We start from the raw sequence: 22,727 nt of genomic DNA, 5'->3' as shown, positions 1-22,727 counted from the left end.
CATTTGTTTATTTTTGCACACTAAAGAATGTTTTGCTTGGCTTTTTATAAGCTGGAAAACTCTATATGGTATTTCCAGGTCTTCTATTTTTGGCAATATGGGTGAATATAGAACTGGAAAACTCTCCCAATATAAAACACTTTGATAATGCTGGATAAAATATAATGAACATTTTTTTTAATGACCTCTTGATCTCTTAAGAAAGTAAGGGAAATACCCTGAGACCATCCCTCTTTTTCCACAAAACAGACAACAGCAGCAACAGCAGCAACAACAATGGCAGCAACAGAGGGAACTTACAACAAACTGATACTGAGTGTGGTTTGCTTTTGGTTTGGTTTTTTTCCAGCATCCGTAATCTAGGTGCTTGGTTTTAATGGCTACATGCCATCATGGGAGAAAGCTTTGGATCTGTTGGAGGTAGGATACTGGGGTGGAGGGCCCCTACCTCCAAACACACACAAAGCCAGGGCCTGGTCTATGTCTTAATCTTCCCTGAGCATTTATAACCATAAGTATGCTTTTACACAGGTTTGAGGTTCACGTTTACATTAGCCCCCTTTTCTGGGAATGTCTAAGCCAAAAAATGAACATAAACTAACATAAAGTGATTTGTGGTTGGTAATACCTCTGGATTTCTTGGGAGAAGCAAAGTAAAATCTCTTCAGAGAAAACATTTTCACCCAGAACTTACAGGAGTTTTACAGAAAACACCCTGCCAAGAGTGAGCTCACTATTTAAAATGAAAACCCATTCCTTCCTCACCCCCTTCAGCCCCAAACATGAGCAAGGGCCAGTGAACCAAAATCCAGCAATATGGCACTTAAGAACTTCAGATAATATAGTTATCAGATGGAGACCATAAAGTAAAGATGTTTAAAATGCTTACAAACATAAAAGGAATGGAAACATCTGGGAAAAGAAGACTTTATTAAAGATACAAGACTGGTTTGAATTTTAGAAAAAGACTTCCATATATGGAAAAATGTAGCTATTGATGTTCAAAATGGAATGGTCAGAAGTTAAATGGCAAGTTTGACAGGTGAAGAGAAAATTGGTGAACTAGAAGATAGACTGGAGGAAATTATACAGAATTCAGCAGACAGGGATAAGGTATGAGGGAGGTTAAGAGAGATAGAGGAAAGCTTAAGGCTCCTACTTATGTCTAATAGGAATTCTAGAAGGAGAAATAGGAGGACATACAGGAAGAAGAAATATATGAAAAGAAAATAGCTGAGAATTTTTCAGTAATGGTGACAGACATACACCTTCAGATTCAGGAATCATTAAGTCTCAAGCAAGCTAAACAAAAAGAAATAGTATTTCCAAGATTTCAGTTCAGTCTGTTGGACGTGAAATACATGTTCGTTGTTGTTGTTAACCCCTTCCTCTGTATTCCATTATAATAATTGGAAAGAATTTCTAAGACTGGCTACTCACCTATTCAGCCTAGAGCGAAGCACTGAGTATGCTCATAGGCTGAAGGGAACAGAGTCTCAAATGAAGCCTTAAGGTGTGGGATTAAGAACACAGATAAGGGATAGGGCCCCTGACACTGAAGGTAAGAAGTGAAGCTGGGTTATCATGTTGGTGAGAAAGGCAGGAAATTTCTTGTTGAAATAAAGGGATAAAACTGAGAGAGTTGGGAAGGAACTGTGTAAAGAGCTTGGGAAGACTGATGAGGCTCTTCTATAATTATTGAGGGGGATGAGAGAGGGAGAAGATCAAACAAAAGTAAAATAATTTTCAGTATCTTGGTTGCCAATGAAGTGTTGGGAAAATGTTTATTACTGAAATTTCTGATGTGTGCCTTTGTTATTAACATTGTTCTGGAAGTGCATGTCAAGTGATTAGCAAAGAAAAATAAATGCAAGTATCAGATAAAAGGAAAACACATGTATTCACAGATTATAACTAGACAAACTGATTCTAAAGTTAAAGAAAAAACTTTTAAGGAATAGCTAGAGAAACAAGGAATAAGAAGGCCAAGGAAGGAAGAGGAGGACTGCTGGTAAACCCAGTTACTTAAAAAATTACAATAATTTAAATATTTTGGGACTGTCACATAAATAGATAAATCAGTTGAACAAAGTAGATAGACCCATGGAGAAGTGATATTCTGAATTAGTGGAGGAAGCAATGCCCTTATTCAACCTGTGGTACTGGGGGGAAAAAAATGCACTGGAATCCTATGTTATTATTTATACTTAAGCAAATTCCAGATTAGTTGAAAATTCAAATGTGGAAAATGATACTATAAAAATAATAGAGAAAAATCTTTGAAAAACAATTTTGAAGAGGGAAATGCAGTTTCAAGCAAAACACCAAATCCAAAACCACAGAAGAAAAGATTAATTTGGATACATACAAATAAGACATTTCTGCACAGAGAAATGCTATAAGCAAAATTTAAAATACTGATAAATTGGGAAACAATTTCTGAAAGTTAGAGCAAAGCTCTAAATTTCTTAATATGTAAAATGCTGTTAAAAATCAACAACACAGTAGAAAACTGTGTGAAGGACATAAACAGGCAATTCACAGAAAAAAATAGATGTCAAACATTTGTAAAGATTCCTAACTCCGTTCATAATCAAATAAATGCCAGTTAAAATAATAATAAAAAAATTTTTAATCTCAGATTGGCAAACATCACGTTCGACAAAGACGTCGTGAAGTAGGCATCTTATTTGTTCTTGTTGAGTGTTAATTGGTAAAACCTTCTGGAAGGCATTTAGTATTATCTACCAAATTTTAAGTGTTATAGGCCCAGCAACTCTATACCAATCAACTCTTTTGAAAAAAAAAAAATTAGTAAGGATGCTTATTATCTCCCAAAGATAAGAGACAAGATACGAAACAAATGTCCAAACACAGGCGACCAATTAAGATGATACCCTCCTACAATTGCGCTTATGTAACTATGGAAGAGAATGTGAAGTATTCACTGATAATAAAATGTGTATTGGATGCTTAATTACGTGCCAGGAACTGTTCTGTGTACTGGGAGTATAGCTGTAAACAAAACGACAAAAATCCTTGCCTTCATGGAGCTCACATCCCATTGAGGGGAGGCAGATAACAGCAAGATGCAGAAAAGGGCGAACAGGATGCTCATCAGTGTTATCAAGAAGAGGGAGTGGAGACAACGTACACACAAATGTTTGTCTATGTACAGAAAACGTCTGATAGGTAATAAAAGGAAGTGACTGCTACTGGAGAGGAGGACTGGAGGTCTGGGGAGAGAACTTTAGTTTACTGTGAAGAAAAAAATTTCTTTTAACCACATATGTATATTAATTAAAAAGCGCGGAGGTGGGGGAGTAAAGGTGGAGACCACCACTACAAGTCTTTAAAACACTGCCGGTTAAGTCCTCCGTACCTGAGGCTCAGCTGCTTCGGTTGCAGCGCGTGGCAGCAGGTTCCCGCCGCGGACATCAGGCAAGCCGGCTTGGGACTGGAATCATGGGCGGGGCTCGGGCCGCAGAGAAATGAGTTCCTGGAGACGAGCCACGTGTGGAGAGCCGTCTTGGGAAAAGCACAAACCAGAAACAAGATATACAAGACGTGAGTGAATGCTGACGTTATACGACACGGTGGGGAGGAAAACTAGAGGCTCGGACAGCCAGTTCAAAAGCCTGCGTAGAAACGCGGACTTCATCCGCGGGCGGCCGCACTCTGGGCCTGCGCCAAACGGCAGCGCTTTTGCCGGCGCGCCCGCGGGGTGGCGCTGTCACGTCCGGCTAGCTTTCCAGGGGCCCGCAAGAGCGAAGGAACACCGCCTTTTCCGGGTGGAGAACCGGAAAGAGAATCACTTCCCGTGGCGGGGCTACGTCACTTCCTCTTAAGCGCGGCGTCTGGCCGGGGCGCCCGCACGAGCGTTCAACATGCGGATTGAGAAGTGTTATTTCTGTTCGGGTCCTATTTACCCAGGCCACGGCATGATGTTCGTTCGCAACGATTGCAAGGTGAGACGGCCGGGAGTAGCGCGCGCTCCGCTGCGTTCCCGCCGGGCTGAAGCCGCGCCCGCTCGGCGCGGGGTTCCTCTGCCCCTGCGTGGGGTTTGGTCTAGGATTTCGGCTCGTGGGGCTGGTTTTGCTAGCGGCTCCGACCTCGACCTCCCTCTTGGGGAAGGTTCTCCTGCCGGCGTCGCGACCGGAGCTGGTCACTAGGCCGCCGTTGGGCGAGGCTGGCTGCGATGAGGTTGAGGAGCGATTCCAGCCAGCGCCGTCGGGGAAGCTGGGAGTCTGTTTGCCCACTTTTGTACATGGGCCACGTTCTTCAGTTCGGTAAACTTTGTTGAACGCATGCCGGGTTAAGCATCATTGCTGAGGTCCGCGTCTGTACAGATGAATAAGACTTGGGGTCGGCCATAGTCTGTAGAGGTTGATAGAAATGTTGCATATGGCTTAATAGTAGAGTTATGTATTATGAAGCTGTTGGAGGTGTTTTGGAGAGGGTCGTCTGTAGAAAGGCACAGAAAGGAAGTGACGTTTATCCTGGATCTTGCGTTTTGCTTAAGAACGTGAGGAGAAGGCAATCTAGGTGGAAGGAAAACGAACAGTTTGAGCAAAGGCACAGAGGGGAGCAGCTACTTCTCTGTTTAGGGAAGTGACGGATTGTAGATGGTAGCAGAGGCTTGGGGTAGGGCTATGATGAAGTACGGTTTCCACTGAATGTGTATCACTTTTTCATCATCATGAAATCGAAAGATCATAAGTTGGGGACCGTCTGTATAAGGCCTCTTTGTGAAAGACTTTATGAGTGATACATGAATTTGCCTTTCATACCGGAATGGATCTCATTCCTCTGTTTAACACATTGTTTCTCAGAATTAGACCTCTCTTGTATTTGCTTCTGAATCACTGGACACTCGTAGAAAATACTGATTCCTGGTTTCCACCAGATCTATTGAATTGGAATCTCTGGGGAGAGAGGAAGAGGAGCTAGGAATCTATATTCAGTGAGGTGATTTTGACATGCTAAAGAACTACAGTTCCTGTTTCATCACCTTATGTCTGTATTCTACATGAAAGATATTGACGTCACTAAATTAGGAGTAAGGGGTCTTGCCAAAAGTGTGGGACCAAAGCGATGTTTGGAAACTTGAAAGAGCATGTAAAAGATTTTTTTTTTTTTTTTTTGCGGTACGCGGGCCTCTCACTGTTGTGGCCTCTCCCGTTGTGGAGAACAGGCTCCGGACGCGCAGGCTCAGCGGCCATGGCTCACGGGCCTAGCCGCTCCGTGGCATGTGGGATCTTCCCGGACCGGGGCACGCACCCGTGTCCCCGGCATCGGCAGGCGGACTCTCAACCACTGCGCCACCAGGGAAGCCCCCATGTCTCTTTTTGAATTATGGTTTTCTCAGGGTATATGCCCAGTAGTGGGATTGCTGGGCCATATGGTAGTTCTATTTTTAGTTTTTTAAGAAACCTCAATAGTGTTCTCCCTAGTGGTTGTATCAATTTACATTCCCACCAACAGTGCAGGAGGGTTCCCTTTTCACCACACCCTTTCCAGCATTTATTGTTTCTAGATATTTTGCTAATGGCCATTCTGACCAGTGTGAGGTAATACCTCATTGTAGTTTTGACTTGCATTTCTCTAGTAATTAGCGATGTTGAGCATCTTTTCATGTGCATCTTGGCCATCTGTATGTATGTCTTCCTTGGTGAAGTGTCTGTTTAGGTCTTCCACGCATTTTTTTTTTTTTTTTTGCGGTACGCAGGCCTCTCACTGTTGTGGCCTTTCCCGTTGCGGAGAACAGGCTCCGGACGCGCAGGCTTAGCGGCCATGGCTCACGGGCCTAGCCGCTCTGTGGCATGTGGGATCTTCCCGGACCGGGGCACGAGCCCGTGTCCCCTGCATCGGCAGGCGGACTCTCAACCACTGCGTCACCAGGGAAGCCCAAAAGATTTTTAATTCCTGCTCTCAGGAACATGACAAAGAATTTATAGCAATGAATGAAATGATTGTCAGGTTGGGGTGTAATGCCCAATGGGGTGGGCATTATGGCTTTGTGGATGATTTGGTCATCATGACTATGATTTTTGTCCATCAGTGTTTGTCAGCTGGGTATGGGAATTAGAAAGGATGATGGGAGCTATCTAGAGTTGTATGTTGATCTGGCAGACACAGTGGAAGTTCAAGTTGATGAGGAAGTCTATATTGCTAGCAAGGATAGTGTTCAATTAGCTGGGAGCTAGCCTGCTGTAGGGAAGACCAGTGTATCCAGAACAGAGTTGATTGGGGAAATAAGTAGAGGCCCTGAAGCACTAATGAAGAACAGGTACCTCATTTTTTTCTTTGTTGATGATTCCGAAATCTTTATCTCCTTAGTTCCAGGTCTGAATTTTCCGCTTGACAGGGAAATCCTGTTTGTACCTAACAGTGAGCCTACTGAGAGTGTTCCTTATTACCTCAAATCTTTTTGCTTTCTGAATTGATACTGTCATCCACCTAGACAGTTCTGCTAGAAACTGAGAGTCATCTTTGAATCTTTCACCGTTTATATCTAGCTATAGGTTCTATCCATTCTGCCTTTGCAAAGGAGAGTGGTGTCTTAGCTTTCTTTCTGCCCACCTGCCCTGGGTCCAGATTAGGCACTTGTCGCTTTTGTAGCCTCCTAACTAGTCTTTTTGCATTTATGCTCTTAGCTTTTGGGACCATCTTTCATAGAAACCTCCCCTCTTACGCTTCTCAGGTAGTTTCTTAAGAGTAGAATTAGTGCATTACTGCTCCGTATTTTCATAGTTTGCAAACAGGAAAAATATACATACTCTTAAGGTGTGCTTAATAAATGTTTGTTGAATTAGTGGCATAAGAACTTGAAAATGTGGCATAAGAACTTGAAGGTGCTGAAGAACTTTGAGGCTCAGATGGGTCATTTGTGTGCATGTTGAAGACTGAGGATGATGCCAGAGGACTAGGGTAAAAGGGAGATTTGAGTCTATGAAGCTTTGTCTCACACATAATCGTTTACCACCTACCCCACCATAGACTTAACGACTTCCTTAATGTGTACTTGCATATTACTTTATACTTGATTATTGTGTATAGTTATATCCCATTGTTTATATCCTAGTCCGTTCTTTACCTCTCTTGTTTGCAAAATGAGATTTTACCACATTGCTAGACTAAGCTTCTCAACGTAGGGCGTCATGTTTTAATTATTCTTGTATCTAGTACAACATCCAAGCACATAGTAGCTGCTCCTTATTTGGGGATTGAACCCCCATCCCATCTCAATGACTCCAGTCTCTTCAGATAATTCATTGTGCTTTTCAGGTGACGTCTGTTAGGTATGGAGTTCAAGTAGACTTGCCTGTAACTTCCCATTGGCTCTCTTTGGAACCGAGGAGACCTGGGACAAGTTCAGGCCTCTCATTAGGTGTGTCTCAGAAATGGGGATTTGTTTAGGAGTTATCTAGTAGGTATTAAACATTGAAGGCTTTTACTTAAAAAAGGTAATAGTACTTTGGCTGAAAATACTCAAAGAAATTTTACCAATAATGATTTTATAGCGAGTTACTCCAGAAGACTACCATATTCTCCTATTTTCTAGTTGGTTTGAAATTAATTCAAGAATGTAGACATGCTTTTACTCAAGTCTCCCAGGAGAGGGCTCTCCATGAGGTCAGGGCTTAGATCAGATTGATCTGGTATTGACCATTTTTAAGAAAACTATGTCCTAGTGTGTTTAGTGACCTATTTGAAGGTCTCCATAGAACAAAGTGTATATAAAATGAAAAGTATTTTGGTTTGTGATATATGTGTGTGTGTGAGTGTGTATGTTAGCTTGAAATGGTGATCCCTTATTTTGACCTTTTTTTTTAATGGGTCACATTTTCTAGGTATGATAATTCAACTTAATTTTCTTTGCCAAGATCTACAAACTCAATTACTTTTTCTCTTCAGATTTCCTCTAGTAATACACACAAATTTCAATGTGTTCTAAGACAAAGTAAAAAAATGATACATTTTAGACTTATAAAATGAGTCCCAATAAGCCATTTCAGGAGCATGTTGAATGATCATTAAATTGTAAACACTATTAAAGGATCACATCTTTTGGGATGAAAGTGAAGAATTAAAGTAGTGAAGAATCTTCCTAGTAGATCTCTGAATAAATACTTTAGAAAACAAATCTATAGTCAGTTTTAGTTGCTTTTTTGAAATTATTTTGTGCAGTGGTGGAAAGAACCAAAGGAAGTTTTAGAATGGTTGTTTGAAACTTTTAACTCCTTCCCCCCATTGAGGTATTTAGAAAGTGAATTTTGAGAATTGTGAATTGCAAAGGGATTTAAATAAATGACTTTCCTTAAAACTGTTCCCTTCATTCAAGATCATTTGTAAGGTTTTACTATTATTCTATAAAAATGGTCGGTTTTTTTTTTGCAGTACGCGGGCCTCTCACTGTTGTGGCCTTTCCCGCTGCGGAGCACAGGCTCCGGACGCGCAGGCTCAGCGGCCATGGCTCACGGGCCCAGCAGCTCCGCGGCATGTGGGATCTTCCCGGACTGGGGCACGAACCGGTGTCCCCTGCATCGGCAGGTGGACTCTCAACCACTGTGCCACCAGGGAAGCCCTACAAATTTCCTTTTTAGCACTGCTTTCCCTGCATCCCTTAAGTATTGGTAGGCTTTGTTATCATTTTCATTCATGTCGAAATATTTTCTAATTTCCCTTGTGATTTCTTCTTTGCACCCTTGATTGTTTGAGTGCGTTGTTTAATTTCCACATGTTTGTGAATTTTCCAGATTTTTTTCTGTGATTGATTTCAGTTTCATTCTGTTGTGGTCAGAGAACATACTTTGTATTATTTTAGTCTTTTCAGATTTATTGAGACTTGTTTTGTGTTCTAAAATTATGGTCTCTTTTGGAGAATGTTGCATGTGCAGTTGGGAAGAATGTATATTCTACTGTTGAGTGGAGAGTTCTACTGATGTCTATTATGTCTGGTTGTTTTATAGCATTGTTCAAGTCCTCTGTTTCCTTATTGATCTTTTTGTTCTGACCGTTATTGAAAGTGGGGTATTTGAAGTTTCCAATTGTTACTGTTGAACTATTTCTTCCTTCAATTCTGTTGGTGTTTTTTTTTCTTTTGGTGCATATATATATATATATATATATATATATATATATTTTTTTTTTTATTGAAGTGTAGTTGATTTACAATGGTAGTTCCTGGTGTACAGCACAGTGATTCAGTTATATATTATACATATATATTACATATTTTTTTCATATTCTTTTCCATTATGATTTATTACAGGATATTGAATATAGTTCCCTGTGCTATGCAATAGGACCTTGTTGTTTATTCATTCTGTTGGGTTGGCCAAAAAGTTCGTCTGGTTAATGAATACATTTAATAAAGTTCTTGGTGAAAATGAAAAATGTGTGTTTTATTTTTACTTAAAACCGAATGAACTTTGTGGCCAACTCAGTGTATATAATAGTTTGCATCTGCTAGTCCCAAACTCTCAATCCAACCCTCTCCCACCCCCACTCCCCCTTCGCAACCACAGGTCTGTTCTCTATGCCTGTGAGTCTTTTTCTGTTTCATAGATAAGTTCATTTGTGTCATATTTTAGATTCCACACATAAGTGATATCCTATGGTATTTGTCCTCTTCTTTCTGACTTACTTCACTTAGTAGGATTATCTCTAGGTGCATCCATGTAGCTTCAAATGGCATTATTTCATTCTTTTTTTATATTCCATTGTGTATATATGTGTGTGTGTATACATATATATGATATTTGTATATATATATCATATATATATATGTCTCTCATATCTACTTTATCCATTCTTCTGTCTGTGGACATTTAGCTTGTTTCCATGTCTTGGCTATTGTGAACAGTGCTGCTATGAACATATGAGTGCATATATCTTTTTGAATTATAGTTTTGTCCGGATATTTGCCCAGGAGTAGCATTGCTGGATCATATGGCAACTCTGCTTTTAGTTTTTTGAGGAACCTCCATACTGTTCTCCATAGTGGCTGCACCAATTTACTTTCACACCAACAGTGTAGGAAGGTTTCCTTTCTCCACACCCTCTCTGGCATTTGTTATCTGTAGACTTTTTTTTTTTTTTTTTTTGCGGTACGCAGGCCTCTCACTGTTGTGGCCTCTCCCGTTGTGGAGCACAGGCTCCGGACGCGCAGGCTCAGCGGCCATGGCTCACGGGCCTAGCCGCTCTGTGGCATGTGGGATCTTCCCGGACCGGGGCACGAACCCGTGTCCCCTTCATCGGCAGGCGGACTCTCAACCACTGCGCCACCAGGGAAGCCCATCTGTAGCCTTCTTTAATGATGGCCATTCTGACTGGTGTGACGTGGTACCTCACTGTAGTTTTGATTTGCATTTCTCTAATAATTAGCCACGTTGAGCATCTTTTCATGTTCCTGTTGGCCATCTGTATGTCATCTTTGGAGAAATGTCTGTTTAGATCTTCTGCCCATTTTTTGATTGGGTTGTTTGTTTTTTTGTTATTGAGTTGTATGAGCTATTGGTATATTTTGGAAATTAAGCCCTTGTTGGTCACATCAGTTGCAAATATTTTCTCCCAGTCTGTAGGTTGTCTTTTCATTTTGCTTATGGTTTCCTTTGCTGTGCAAAAGCTTGTAAGTTTGATTAGGTCCCATTTGTTTATTTTTGCTTTTATTTCTATTGCCTTGGTAGACTGACCTAATAAAACATTGGTACGATTTATGTCAGAAATTTTTGCCTGTGTTCTCTTCTAGGAGTTTTATGGTGTCATGTCTTATGTTTAAGTCTTTAAGCCATTTTGAGTTTATTTTTGTGTACGGTGTGAGGGTGTGTTGTAACTTCATTGATTTACATGCAGGTGCATATATGTTTTAAATTATATCTTCATGTTGGATTGACCCTTTTATCATTTTATGATGTCCTTTTTTGTCTTTTGTAACCATTTTTCTTAAGACTTATTTTGCCTGATATTAGTATAACTACTAATATAGTTATACTATATAAACAGTATAACTACTGTTATGCTGTCCTGTAGACAGCATATAGATGGATCTTTTTTTAAAAAAAATATTTTATTTTTGGCTGCGTTGGGTCTTTGTTGGTGCATGCGGGCTTTCTCTGGTTGCAGGGAGCAGGGGCTATTCTTTGTTGCAGTACGTGGGCTTCTCATTGCGGTGGCTTCTCTTGTTGCAGAGCACGGACTCTAGGCTCATGGGCTTCAGTAGCTGTGGCTTGTGGACTCTAGAGCGCAGGCTCAGTAATTGTGGTGCACAGGCTTAGTTGCTCCGTGGCATGTGGGATCTTCCCGGACCAGGGCTTGAACCTGTGTCCCCTGCATCGGCAGGCGGATTCTTAACCACTGAGCCACCAGGGAAGTCCCAGGATGGATCATTTTTAAAATTCATCCTGCCAATTTCTGCCTTTTCATTGGAGAAGTTGATTTATTTACGTTTAAAGTAATTACCAGTAAGGAAGGACTTCTGCCATTTTTGATATTTGTTTTCTGTGCCATGTCTTTTTTCTTCCTCAGTTCTTCTTATTACTGTCTTCCTTTATGACTGCTTTTTCTGTAGTGTACTGTTGCGATTCCCTTCTTGTTTCTTTGTATAGTTTAAGTTTTAGTAACTTTCTTAATGGTTAGTCTGGTGACTACAATTAATCTTAATTTCCAGTGATGTAGATTTATAATTATTGTTTTATACAATTGTCTTTTAAATTAAATCTTATGAAAAAAGAGGAGTCACTAACTAGAAATTCATTAATACTGACCTTTATACTCACCTATTTAGTTTCCTTTACTGGTGTTCTTTATTTCTTCTTGTGGATTCAAGTTACTGCCCATTGTCCTTTCATTTCGGCCTGAAGGACTCCCTTTAGCATTTCTTGTAGGGCAGTGGCAACAAACTCTAAATTCGTTTTTATTGAGGTGAGATTTACATAACATAAAATTTACCATCTTATTTTTATTAAGTTATAATTGACGTACATTAGTTCCATGTGTACAACATAATGATTTGATATTTATATACATTGTGAAATGGTAACCACAGTAAGTCTAGTTAACATTTGTCACCATTACCTTGTTACAGAATTTATTTTACTGTGATGAGAACTGTTAAAATCTACTCTCTTAGCAACTTTCAAATTTGCAATACAGTCTATTAACTGTAGTCATCATGCTGTATATTACATCCCCATGACTTATTTTTTTTATAACTGGAAGTTTGTATCTTCTGACTCCCTTCACCCATTTTGCCCACCTCTCCCCCTTCCCTCAGTCTCTAACCACCACCAATTTATTCTCTGTATCTGTGAGCTTTGTGTTTTTGTTTTTTTAGATCCCACATGTAAGTGATATCGTACATACGGTATTTGTCTTCCTCTGTCTGCTTATTTTACCTAGCATAATGCCCTCAAGATCCATCCATGTTGTTGTAAACAGCAAGATTTCCTTCCTTTTTTCTTTGGCTGTGCCACGTGGCTTGTGGGATCTTAGTTCCCCAACCAGGGATCGAACCCGGGCCCCCTGCCATGGAAGCACCCAGTCCTAACCACTGGACCACCAGGGAATTCCCAAGGTTTCCTTCTTTTTTATGGTTGAATAATGTTCCATTATATATATATGTCATATTTACAGTGGCATGAATAGTATTTTATTGTATATATACACATTTTTCTTTGTCCATTTATCTCTAGATGCACACTTAGGTTGTTTCCATATCTTGGCTATTGTAAGTAATGCTGCAATGAACATAGACATGCATATATCTTTTCAAATTAGTATTTCTGTGTTCTTTGGGTAAATACCCAGAAGTGGAATAGCTGGATCATATAGTAGTCCTGTTCTTTTTCTGAAGCATTTCCATAATGTTTTCCATAGTGACTGCAGCACTTTACAATCCCACCGACAATTACAAGCGTTCCCTTTTCTCCACATCCTCTCCAACACTTGTTACTTCTTGTCTTTTGGAAAATAGCCATTCTAACTGTGGTTTTGATTTTCATTTCTCTGATTAGTGATGTTGAGCATCTTTTTATGTACCTGTTGGCCATCTGTCTTTTTTAGGAAAGTGTCTATTCAGGTCTTCTGCCCATTTTTTAATTGTATTGTTTGTTTGTTTGCTATTGAATAGTATGAGTTCTTTACATATTTTGGATATTAACCCTTTATCAGATATATGATTTGCAAATATTTTATCCCATTCAGTAGGTTGCCTTTTCATTTTTTGTTTGTTTGTCTTTTTGTTTTGTGATCCTCTCACTGTTGTGGCCTCTCCCGCTGCGGAGCACAGGCTCCGGACGCGCAGGCTCAGCGGCCATGGCTCACGGGCCCAGCAGCTCCGCGGCATGTGGGGTCTTCCCGGACCGGGGCACGAACCCGTGTCCCCTGCATCGGCAGGCGGACTCTCAACCACTGCGCCACCGGGGAAGCCCCAATGGTCGTTTTTAACCATATTTTTGGGGCCCGCAATCTTTAGTTGTGATGCTGTTTTAGTCAAAAAATAGTTCAATTTCCATTTTATGTGATATGTCTCACACATTTCTAAATGGTGTTTTGAGTAAGTAGAAGCAGTTGTGAGTGAGAACCATTGTTACTTCTCAGACTTTATAGTATATTTTGTTTGGTAGGATAACATCCTATGGTATAAAATTTTTTAATATTGACTTTTCACTATTTTAACACTTTTCTTGTAGGTGTTCAGATTCTGTAAATCCAAGTGTCATAAAAACTTTAAAAAGAAGCGCAATCCTCGCAAGGTCAGGTGGACCAAAGCATTCCGGAAAGCAGCTGGTAAAGAGCTCACAGTGGTGAGTACGGTTAGCTATCAGTATAGTTTTTACAGTTTTCAAAATTTTAACTTTTGGGTGGGAGATGTGATTTCATTAACTCTAACAAGGCTTCCTATAGAATGGTTAATGAGTGACTTATTTGCATTTGGGTTTGGTAATCTCATTCTCACATGATCCTCAGAACCATAAATCTGTAGAATTCTGAAAAGGAAAAAAATTCCTAATCTAGTTTGTAAAAGTGATTTTTCTTATTCTCGAAAAAGTATTTTTAGCTCTTGCAACAAGGGGAGAATTATTTAAATGGATTGAAGTTGGAAATTGCTACTTAAGGGTTTTGAAAGGAGGTTAAGAGATTAAAGGGTTCAGTGAGGGTTCAGATGAGGTTTGTAGTAGACTCATTTATCAGTTTCTTGATTTCTTTAGCAGGACTCTGTGTCTGAGAGCAGAGAGCTTAGTTCATAATGGCAGTGTAAGGAGGAATAGTGAGGAATCAGGGGTGAGGGAGTTCCATGGGGCAAGCCCCCACCATCATATTGCTGTTAATTGAGTTGGTGTAAGGACCTGGTGAAGCTTATCTGCACTCGATCCTTAAAAAGGGAGGAGGGGAAGCTGCTGCACAGGCTACCTTTGAGGGGGGGAGAGCTTTCAGCTGTCCCCTTCTGCTGGACTTCCTCTTCCCCCAAACCCATGACTCTTTCCCACCTCGCCACTCCTTAAAGACAGTATCTAAGTAGTTGCTATGAAGCCCTTTCCTGTCTTTCTCGACACCTGAGGTTCTTCAGTGAACATAAAGAATATTTTTTGACAACACATGAGGCCAAATCCTAATTGTCACAAAAGTAATTTTCACTGTGGACGAATAGATATGTTGCGTCTCAAATACAGGTGGCAACTGTATGAGTGAAGAAAGGATGCTGGGTCATAGTCATTTGCTGGTGACCACTTACCTTATCATGGCTGAGGTTACTGTGATCTGAACAGAGGCATGTGTATATAAATGAAATAGCCAAGTGCAGAGTTAATGCTGTTCCATATGCCAGAGTCTGATAGATTTGAAAACTAAGAAGTATCTGTAGTTTTTCCAAAATTATTTTGCATGTTTTGAGATAAATAGGATTGTTAATTGTCAAAATATCAACTACATTTGGAGGGGACTAAAGAATTTCAGGCTGAAGCTTACATCATGCAGAGTAGTACCACATTATTTGAAGATGTGGTTTCAACTCTGTGCTGTAACACAAAGGTTTATAGGTATTGAAATATATAAACATGCTAGGTATTTTTGTTGAACCATATGCAGTTCTCAGTGTTTGACTTTTTGATCTATGGGAAAAGGAAATTTCATATGGTTCAAACTAATATAAAGTTTTCTGGTGTGAGTCTCATCTAGGATAGGAAATTAGGGAAGCTTTTTTAGTTCGTTTATAATCCCCATGGCCCCTATGAGGCCCCTATGAGGGATGGTGGTGATCCTCTCCCCTCCCCTCCCCTCCCTTTGAGAATCACTCATACATAGACAGACGTTTTCAATAGGGCTGTCTTGTACATCGTGGTATTTAATTGTACATCGTGGTATTTAAAGGAGAAAAAGGTTGAAAACTTGTATCCTCTGGGATCACCCCGGGGGAAATACTAATATGTTCCCATAGCTTGAAACACTTAGAACTTTTGTGAAAAGGAGAAAAAGTTTTAAGAAATGCTTCCTTTCTACCTCTCTTAAAACCGTATTTCTCTTCTTCTTACAGGATAATTCATTTGAATTTGAAAAACGTAGAAATGAACCTGTCAGATACCAGCGAGAGCTGTGGAATAAAACCAGTAAGTCACAAGGACTACCGGGGATTTTCAGGAGACACTGGTTTGGGATATTACCGTAACTTTAATATCAGTTGGTTGTTTAAATATTAAATTTCTTCTTTTCATCAGTTAGCTTTTATACACTTTTATCCTTATTTTAATGGCTCTGTTGTATTTGTGGGTTTTTAAAATAAGCTATCCCAAATCCTTTTCAGAATTGGCTGATGTATCCATTATAAAAATGACATAATTATTAAATTTGATATTACTTGAAGTGCCTACACAGAAATATAAAAACATTCAAATATCTGGGGAAAAAAATAGAGATGTAGAATACTCTTGGGGGGTGAGTGTGGCATAGTTAAAATATACAAAAAACCTAACACACTTTATAAGTTTAGATAATTTGTTTTAGGGATATAAGTATTGTTTTCTGTATACCTAATAAAACTTAGTGATTCTGTAAAGTTAAAAAGTACAGCATGTAAGGTGATAATTACAAATTTTCTAAGAGAACTTCTAAGTGCTTGACTTGGGTAAAAATGAAGCTATAGGCTACTGAAACTAAAAGCAGTAATGTTTAATTCTTATCTACCTACCTACCTATCTCTCTGTTTTGTTTACTTATTTAAGTAAGCAGAGGCTTTAATTTAAAAAAATTCTCATGTGGTAAAACGTAGTTCCTTAAGCTAGCTTGTAGATTCCACTATGTCTCTATGTGTGTTTGTTTGAGGCCCTTGGCCTTGCCTTTTCTCCTTCCCCCATGCCTGCTTTTGCAGCCTTCAGCCATTTCTAGTCTTGGGTGTGGAGGCGATGTAGTTTGTTAACTACAAGTCTCTAAGACTTAGAATTCTACCAACTCTGTTGGTCTCTAATGGATTATTGGCAGGGCATACTTTTCAACACCTTTTCACCAGTTAGTCACAAGACTTCAGAGGAAGAGTTGGAAAGTTATGGGCCTTTGTAGTAGCATTTGACACCCTCTAAAGCCTTGTTTAAACCTTCCTGAACTGTGTGGAAAAATCAGAGTCCCAATGGGGAATTGCCTAAGTATTCTGCCCCTTGGTGTGCTTGTTTTTTTTTTATCTTTTTAAAAAATAAGGTCTTTCCCTTCTGTTTTGTAATTAGAGGAGGAGTTAATTTCTGATTAGCAGTTGGTTTTATTGGGTTTATTTAGTAAGGAAATAACACTGATTCAAACGCAAGGATTTCTGAAGAGATTAATAGGATTTTTTAAATTGAGATTATAATTGACATATTAGTTTCAGGTGCACAGCACAATGATTTGATATTTGTATATATTGTGAAATGATCACCAAGGTAAGTCTGGTTAACATCTACACCATACATAGCTAATTTTCATAGGATTATTAAATTGATTCCTAAAGGTACTCTTGGCAGGGACATTATTGGAAGATCCTAAAGCATTTCTGGACCCCATTGCGTTTTATTTCACTTTGGCCTTTGTTTTCTTTTTTGTTACTACTTGAAGATAGCAGCTCCAGACCATTTTTACCTATAACTACTTTTATTTGATGGGTATTCAGCTTGATATGGAAACTAAGGTACATATTTTAGTCATCTGTGGATCTTCAGTTACTAAGATCCTCTGTGCTGGTATCATGATGTTTATGTTGTTCCTGAGAAATACTGTGTGTTCTCTAAGATGTTGTCTCCTTTACCAATAACCACTGACTCTAGCATACAAAGATGAACAGGGCATACACAGTCCCTGATCTCTCAGTGCATTTTACTGAGTACTCTATTTTATGGTTTCTGTTAGACAGTAATTGGTTTAGGTATTATCACAGAGCCTCATTCATTTGCCCCACTCAGATCCACAGACTACACTTTAAGAATCTGGATTGGGAATTGTGCTATTTAGTGTGGTAGCCACTAGCCCCAGGGGCTACTGAGCAATTAAAATGTGACTAGCCTGAATTGAGATGTTCTGTAAATATAAAATACATGCTGGATTTTGAATACTTAGTATGAAAACAAGCATAAAATATCTCAGTAATAATTTTTTATATTAATTACATGTTGAACTGACAGTATTTTGGCTATGTTGGGTTAAACAAAATCTATCTTAAATTTACTTTCAAACTGTTCCTTTTTACTTTTTTAAAAAAAGTGGCTACTAGAACATTCTAAATTACATATGTGATTTATCTTACATTGGACAGTGCTGTTATAGATTCTAGAGTAGTTGGACTCAACTCCCTTATAGCCAAGGCTCCTCTACACATTTTCTGAAACAGTTGGATTTTGATTGGTTCATTCTACCAGTGTTCATCATGTGCAGATCATACCCTAGGCACTTGAAGAAAAAGTGGCTTTTATGCCAAGGTAGAGTCTATTTATGGAGATGACAAGCTAAGAATGGGATTAACTGCCATTAATCCAAGTTCTCTGTAGAATAAAATTTGAAAAGCGTTGGACTGGTTTCAAGTACAAGAAAAATTTAGTAGTAAAGGCTTTTGCAAAATAAAACTTAGAGAAATGATACGTGGGAAAGAGTCAACAGTGATATCAGCCAAGGGTGCATACCTTTTGTCAGCTATTTTAGTAGGAATTGTTTTTGAGGTGAGTTTTTTGTTGAGTTTAATCCACTTCTTAGCCACAGTAAAGTACTGATTGTTAAAGCTCCTGTTGGTTATAATCATCCTGCTTGAATGAATGTACATAAATTTGTTAACATTTATGAATTTTTTTTGTAGTTGATGCAATGAAGAGAGTTGAAGAGATCAAACAGAAACGCCAGGCTACATTTATAATGAACAGGTATGAATATTTAAAATATCTTTATTTTCATGTAACTTCAAACTTTCAAAAACTGGCAAGATAGTATAAAGAAGTCTTGTATATTCTGTTAGCATTTTGCCAAATTTACTTTAACTCTGTGCGTAGTAAGTTGAAGACATGATACCTTTTCCTCCTAAGTATGCTTCTCTCTCTCTCTCGTCTATATATATATCCTAAAAATAGTATGTTCTTTTTCTCTGGGATTTTAAAATTGAGGTATAATTGACACACAACATTAGTTTCAGGTGTATAGCCTAAGAACATGCTCTTAATAACCACAGTATAGTTAAATCAGAAATTTAACACTGCTAAAATACTATAGACCTTACTAGATTTACCTGTTGTTCCAATCATGTCCTTCATAGCAGAAAATCCTGGATCATACATTACATTTAGTGGTCATATCTCCTCAAGCTCCTTTAATCCAAACAGTTTCTCACCTTTGTCTTAGATGACATTGGCCTGTTTGAAGAGTACAGGTCAGTCATTTCATAGAATGTTCCCCGGTTTTTGTTTGATGATTTCTTCGTGATTAGATTCAGGTCCCTTTGGCCAGAACATCATAGAAGTGTGTCCCCCTTAAGCACCCCAGCAGAGGCACCTGTTGTCCCTTACTGGTGATGTTAACTTTCATTGCTTGGTTAAAGTAGTGTCTGCCAGTTTTCTCCACTGGAAAGTTACTGTTTTTTTCCCCCTTTTTAATCAGTACATATCTTGAGGGAGACACATTGAGACTCGGCAAAGAGCCTGTTACTCCTCAAACTGATACCTACTGGTTTTCGCATCCATTAGAGTTCTGCCTGAATCTGTTACTACTGTGATTGTTGCCAAATGGTGGTTTTTCTGATTTCATCATTTCTTCTCCGTTTATTAGTTGACCTTCTTATCTAATAAAGAGCATTTTCCTTTTTCCCCAGTTCCAAAATTTATTCTTTTATTCATTTATTCACATCATATCGGTGTGTATTCATTAATTCTTATTGTATTCAATGAGTTATATAATTCTTTGTCATTATTTTGATGTTCTAAGTGTCCCAAGTTGGCCAGTGAGAATTCTTTCAGGCAGGCTGTGTGTCATTTTGACAGTTCCTCACCATTCTTTGAGTCCTTTCCATTCTTTGAGTCCTTTCCTGCTTTTTGCTTTATGGCTAATAAGATTTTCCCTGCCCCAGCTTGGAATTGGCCATTTCGTTAGAAGGGGCATCACTTTTGATCTAGTCACCATAAAAGTCATAGAAAAGCATGCATCAACAGCTTTCTGGCTTAAAAAAAAATTTTTTTTTTTTGAAGCATTACAAAAAAGGACCCAAATGCTTGAGAACTAGTCTGTTAGCTTTTTTTGTTGAATGTCTTGTGTTTTGTGCTCTTGTAATTACTGAATGATTTAAAAAATTAGGTAACACAGAGACTACAAATCTTTCTCCTCAAATAGAGAACACAGACACTTTAATAGAGATTCTTACTCTGTGTAATCTGAGACTTGTTAATTCTTTGTTTCAATCACATCCCTTCATTCACTGAGCAAATATCTTTTCAACCCCTGTTTTATTCCTGACTAGGTGCTAAGAATACAGTGAATGAACAAATTGGGAGTGCAGGAATCATGTTTAAGCTAATTAGGAACAAGAAATGAATTGTGTTCCCATTGCTCATTTGTGTGGCTAACTTAATACAAGTTTTTACAAATTAGGAATTAATGTCTTTTAAAGAGATTTTAGTAACTGAAATTTTGGCCTTTATCCTAGGTTGAAGAAAAATAAAGAACTACAGAAAGTTCAGGACATTAAAGAAGTGAAGCAAAACATCCATCTTATCCGGGCCCCTCTTGCAGGTAAGTACTGCATTGTGCAGGAGTTCTCTGCCTTAAGTAGAGAAATGAAAAATCTGGATTGTTGTGGTCCATGTAATTGGGTACCAACCAACTTTTTATTTTCATGTAAATGTTCTCCCTCATTTATGATATGACTGTTTATAAAAATAATTTAGTGTGTTTCCCAGTTCCAGTCAATTTATTGCGTATGGTGTTTCTTTTCTCCCTTCATAAAATCCTAGCTTCCACAAAATCCAAGTTAATCAAAACGATTTGAGTAATAATTTAATAGATGATTTTGCCTCATACCTGTTTTGATTAAAGGATAATGTTTTATATTAGTAGCTCTCAGACTTCATTTGGTGTGGGAGTTACTTGGGGGACTTAGTATGTAAACATAGAGGTCTAAGCCCCTTGAGTTTGGACCTCTGTTCTTTACTAGCTCTCCAGGTGAGTCTGATACTTCAGTTTGAGAACTACAGTTTTGTATTAAAAACCCTCCTTGTGCTTATGTAACTTACAGTTAGGCACTCACAGTTAGGCACTCACTTGAGCAGTTGCTTGTGTGCATAATTTCTTTTGTGAGATGCTAGGAAACCACTCTTTTTACTCAGCTGGTGCCCAGTACAATCTGTTAAAAGGAGAGAAATTTTGGTGAGATATAGCTATGCCTAAACCTTAGTAAAGTCAAATCCTATAAGCACATATTGGGTAGATTTATGCAAAGGTCCTAGCTAGGTTGTTTTTGTACCAAATTTTTTTTAAAAACGACAAAATCCTGGAGCATTGTTTCACATATAGATGATATGGACTGACAGACACCCAAAAAACAATAGGAATGAACCATTGTTAACTAAGTTTTTAGGTAACCCTCTTTGAGGTAGGTAGTACAGTGTTAAGATCAGAGACCCTGGTTCAAGGTGGCCAGGGTTCACATCCCAGCTCTTTGTCAAGAGTTTAATTTCTTTTTTTTTTTTTTTTAAGGCAAAGAAAAGCAGCTGGAAGACAGAATGGTGCAGAAATTACAACAGGATGTGGACATGGAAGATGTTTCTTAGAACTCTTACTGTCTGTAACCATTTCTATAAGTGCATCTGGAAATCTCCTTTGGAGACATAGTACTTCTAAATTATTGGGTTTTTTTTTCATATAAGGTCACTCATATGAAAGGGGATTAAAGTACTTCCTTCCTACATTGGTCTCTACAGAACAGCAGATGTGGATGCTTGATTGCATCTCAACGTTAAGCCTTCACTGAGAGAGAACACTTTTATAAGTCATGAAAATTGTTTGTAAATACAGAAGTGAATTGTGGACATAAAATGGTCATGCCATTTGGTTAATGGCACTAGGCAGCATTTATGTAACAATTAATGACAAATTCATGACGAGTTATATATAAAATAAAACTTTCATTGCAGTAAAATATTCCTTTTCTAGAAGGGATACAGCAAGGAACTAACAATCTGTATGATAATTAGCCTCTAGTAATTTCTTTTGATTTTAGTACTTCTGGTTTTGGTTTATTAGCTTCTTAGAAGAACATAATGGTCTAATATATTGAAGCCTAATTATGTTGGACCGTTTTGATCTGGTTTTAACTATTGTGATTGATAGGCATTTGTGGATGTTGGGGGTGAGTTGAATAGTCTGTTTCTGAAATGGAACTATATAATTTCTACTTTGGAGAATACTCACTTCTAAGTTGAGATTCCTAGTAGAATAAGCTTTATTTTTCTAGGCGTCCACCTATTAAAAATTTTTTGTGTGGTTTTCTTTTTAAAAACTCCTTAATTGTTTGTGGAAAATTGGACGTATGGGTAACACATTATAGATTATTTGCACATAAAATTGTTTCTGAAGTAATTGCCTACGTATTTATTATTTAAAAGTACTAAACAAAAGGTATGAAGTTTGCTCACACATACTAAGAAGTAGGAGATACATTTAGAGAGAAATGTATATTTTATACTTCATGTTTTCTTATTTTTACATTACTTATGAGTAAGTATGTTTAGAGTATTAGGTAACTCAGGTTTTTTTTTTTTTTAGGACAAAATTTAGAATAAATTCCAAGTTTTAAGGTTATATAATTATATAGTTATGGCTAAATTTTTATTTTAGTATTAGATAGTAAAAAGTGGACTGGATCACTGGACCACGTGTTAGAAGACCTGAATCCAGCTTTGTTCTTATTGATAAAATAGAGCTCATTTGTAAACAACATTATTGAGGCAACATTTACGGGAAATATGTAAAGACATTTGTAAAATTACTTGAAGTTTTCATTGCATTCTATATTCATGTTTGTTTTAATATAAACTTGTTTAAAATTACATAGTAAAACTAAGTAAAACTTAGTTTCTTAGTAAGTAAGTTTTACTGAGTTTTAAGAAACAAATTTCCTACTGTGCTAGTTAGGGAGCAGCTTAGCTATTGCTTGGAGATCATTAATTGGGGAAATTGAGCTGAAACAAAGAGGTGACACTGTGTCTCAGGTTTAACATTCAGGCAGTTCTCTTAGC

General features: G+C 38.3%; 1 protein-coding gene across 1 annotated transcript; it reads left to right on the top strand.

Annotated features, from left to right (window-relative positions):
- Positions 1 to 3,756: 3,756 nt before the first annotated feature.
- Positions 3,757 to 21,940, top strand: RSL24D1 (ribosomal L24 domain containing 1). The gene is made up of 6 exons (XM_029236244.1): positions 3,757 to 3,968; positions 13,695 to 13,808; positions 15,536 to 15,608; positions 18,308 to 18,371; positions 20,138 to 20,223; positions 21,187 to 21,940. Exons 1-6 carry the CDS (start codon positions 3,888 to 3,890, stop codon positions 21,258 to 21,260), a joined length of 492 nt encoding a protein of 163 aa, XP_029092077.1. The 5' UTR covers positions 3,757 to 3,887; the 3' UTR covers positions 21,261 to 21,940.
- The last annotated feature ends 787 nt before the right edge of the window (positions 21,941 to 22,727 follow it).

The sequence above is a fragment of the Monodon monoceros genome, unplaced genomic scaffold (genome assembly GCF_005190385.1).
Source record: "Monodon monoceros isolate NGI ecotype Baffin Bay Population unplaced genomic scaffold, NGI_Narwhal_1 Super_Scaffold_21, whole genome shotgun sequence".
Classification (NCBI taxonomy): domain Eukaryota; kingdom Metazoa; phylum Chordata; class Mammalia; order Artiodactyla; family Monodontidae; genus Monodon; species Monodon monoceros.
The sequence above is the reverse complement of the archived record's forward strand: the minus strand, read 5'-3'. Positions and strand labels throughout refer to the sequence as shown.

Excerpts from the sequence above, each read along its gene's own strand:
- RSL24D1 (XM_029236244.1), top strand. The coding sequence starts at position 3,888 with ATGCGGATTGAGAAGTGTTATTTCTGTTCGGGTCCTATTTACCCAGGC. Across the intron at positions 3,969-13,694 it reads TCGTTCGCAACGATTGCAAG|GTGTTCAGATTCTGTAAATC; the intron begins GTGAGACGGCCG and ends CTTTTCTTGTAG. Across the intron at positions 20,224-21,186 it reads TATCCGGGCCCCTCTTGCAG|GCAAAGAAAAGCAGCTGGAA; the intron begins GTAAGTACTGCA and ends TTTTTTTTTAAG.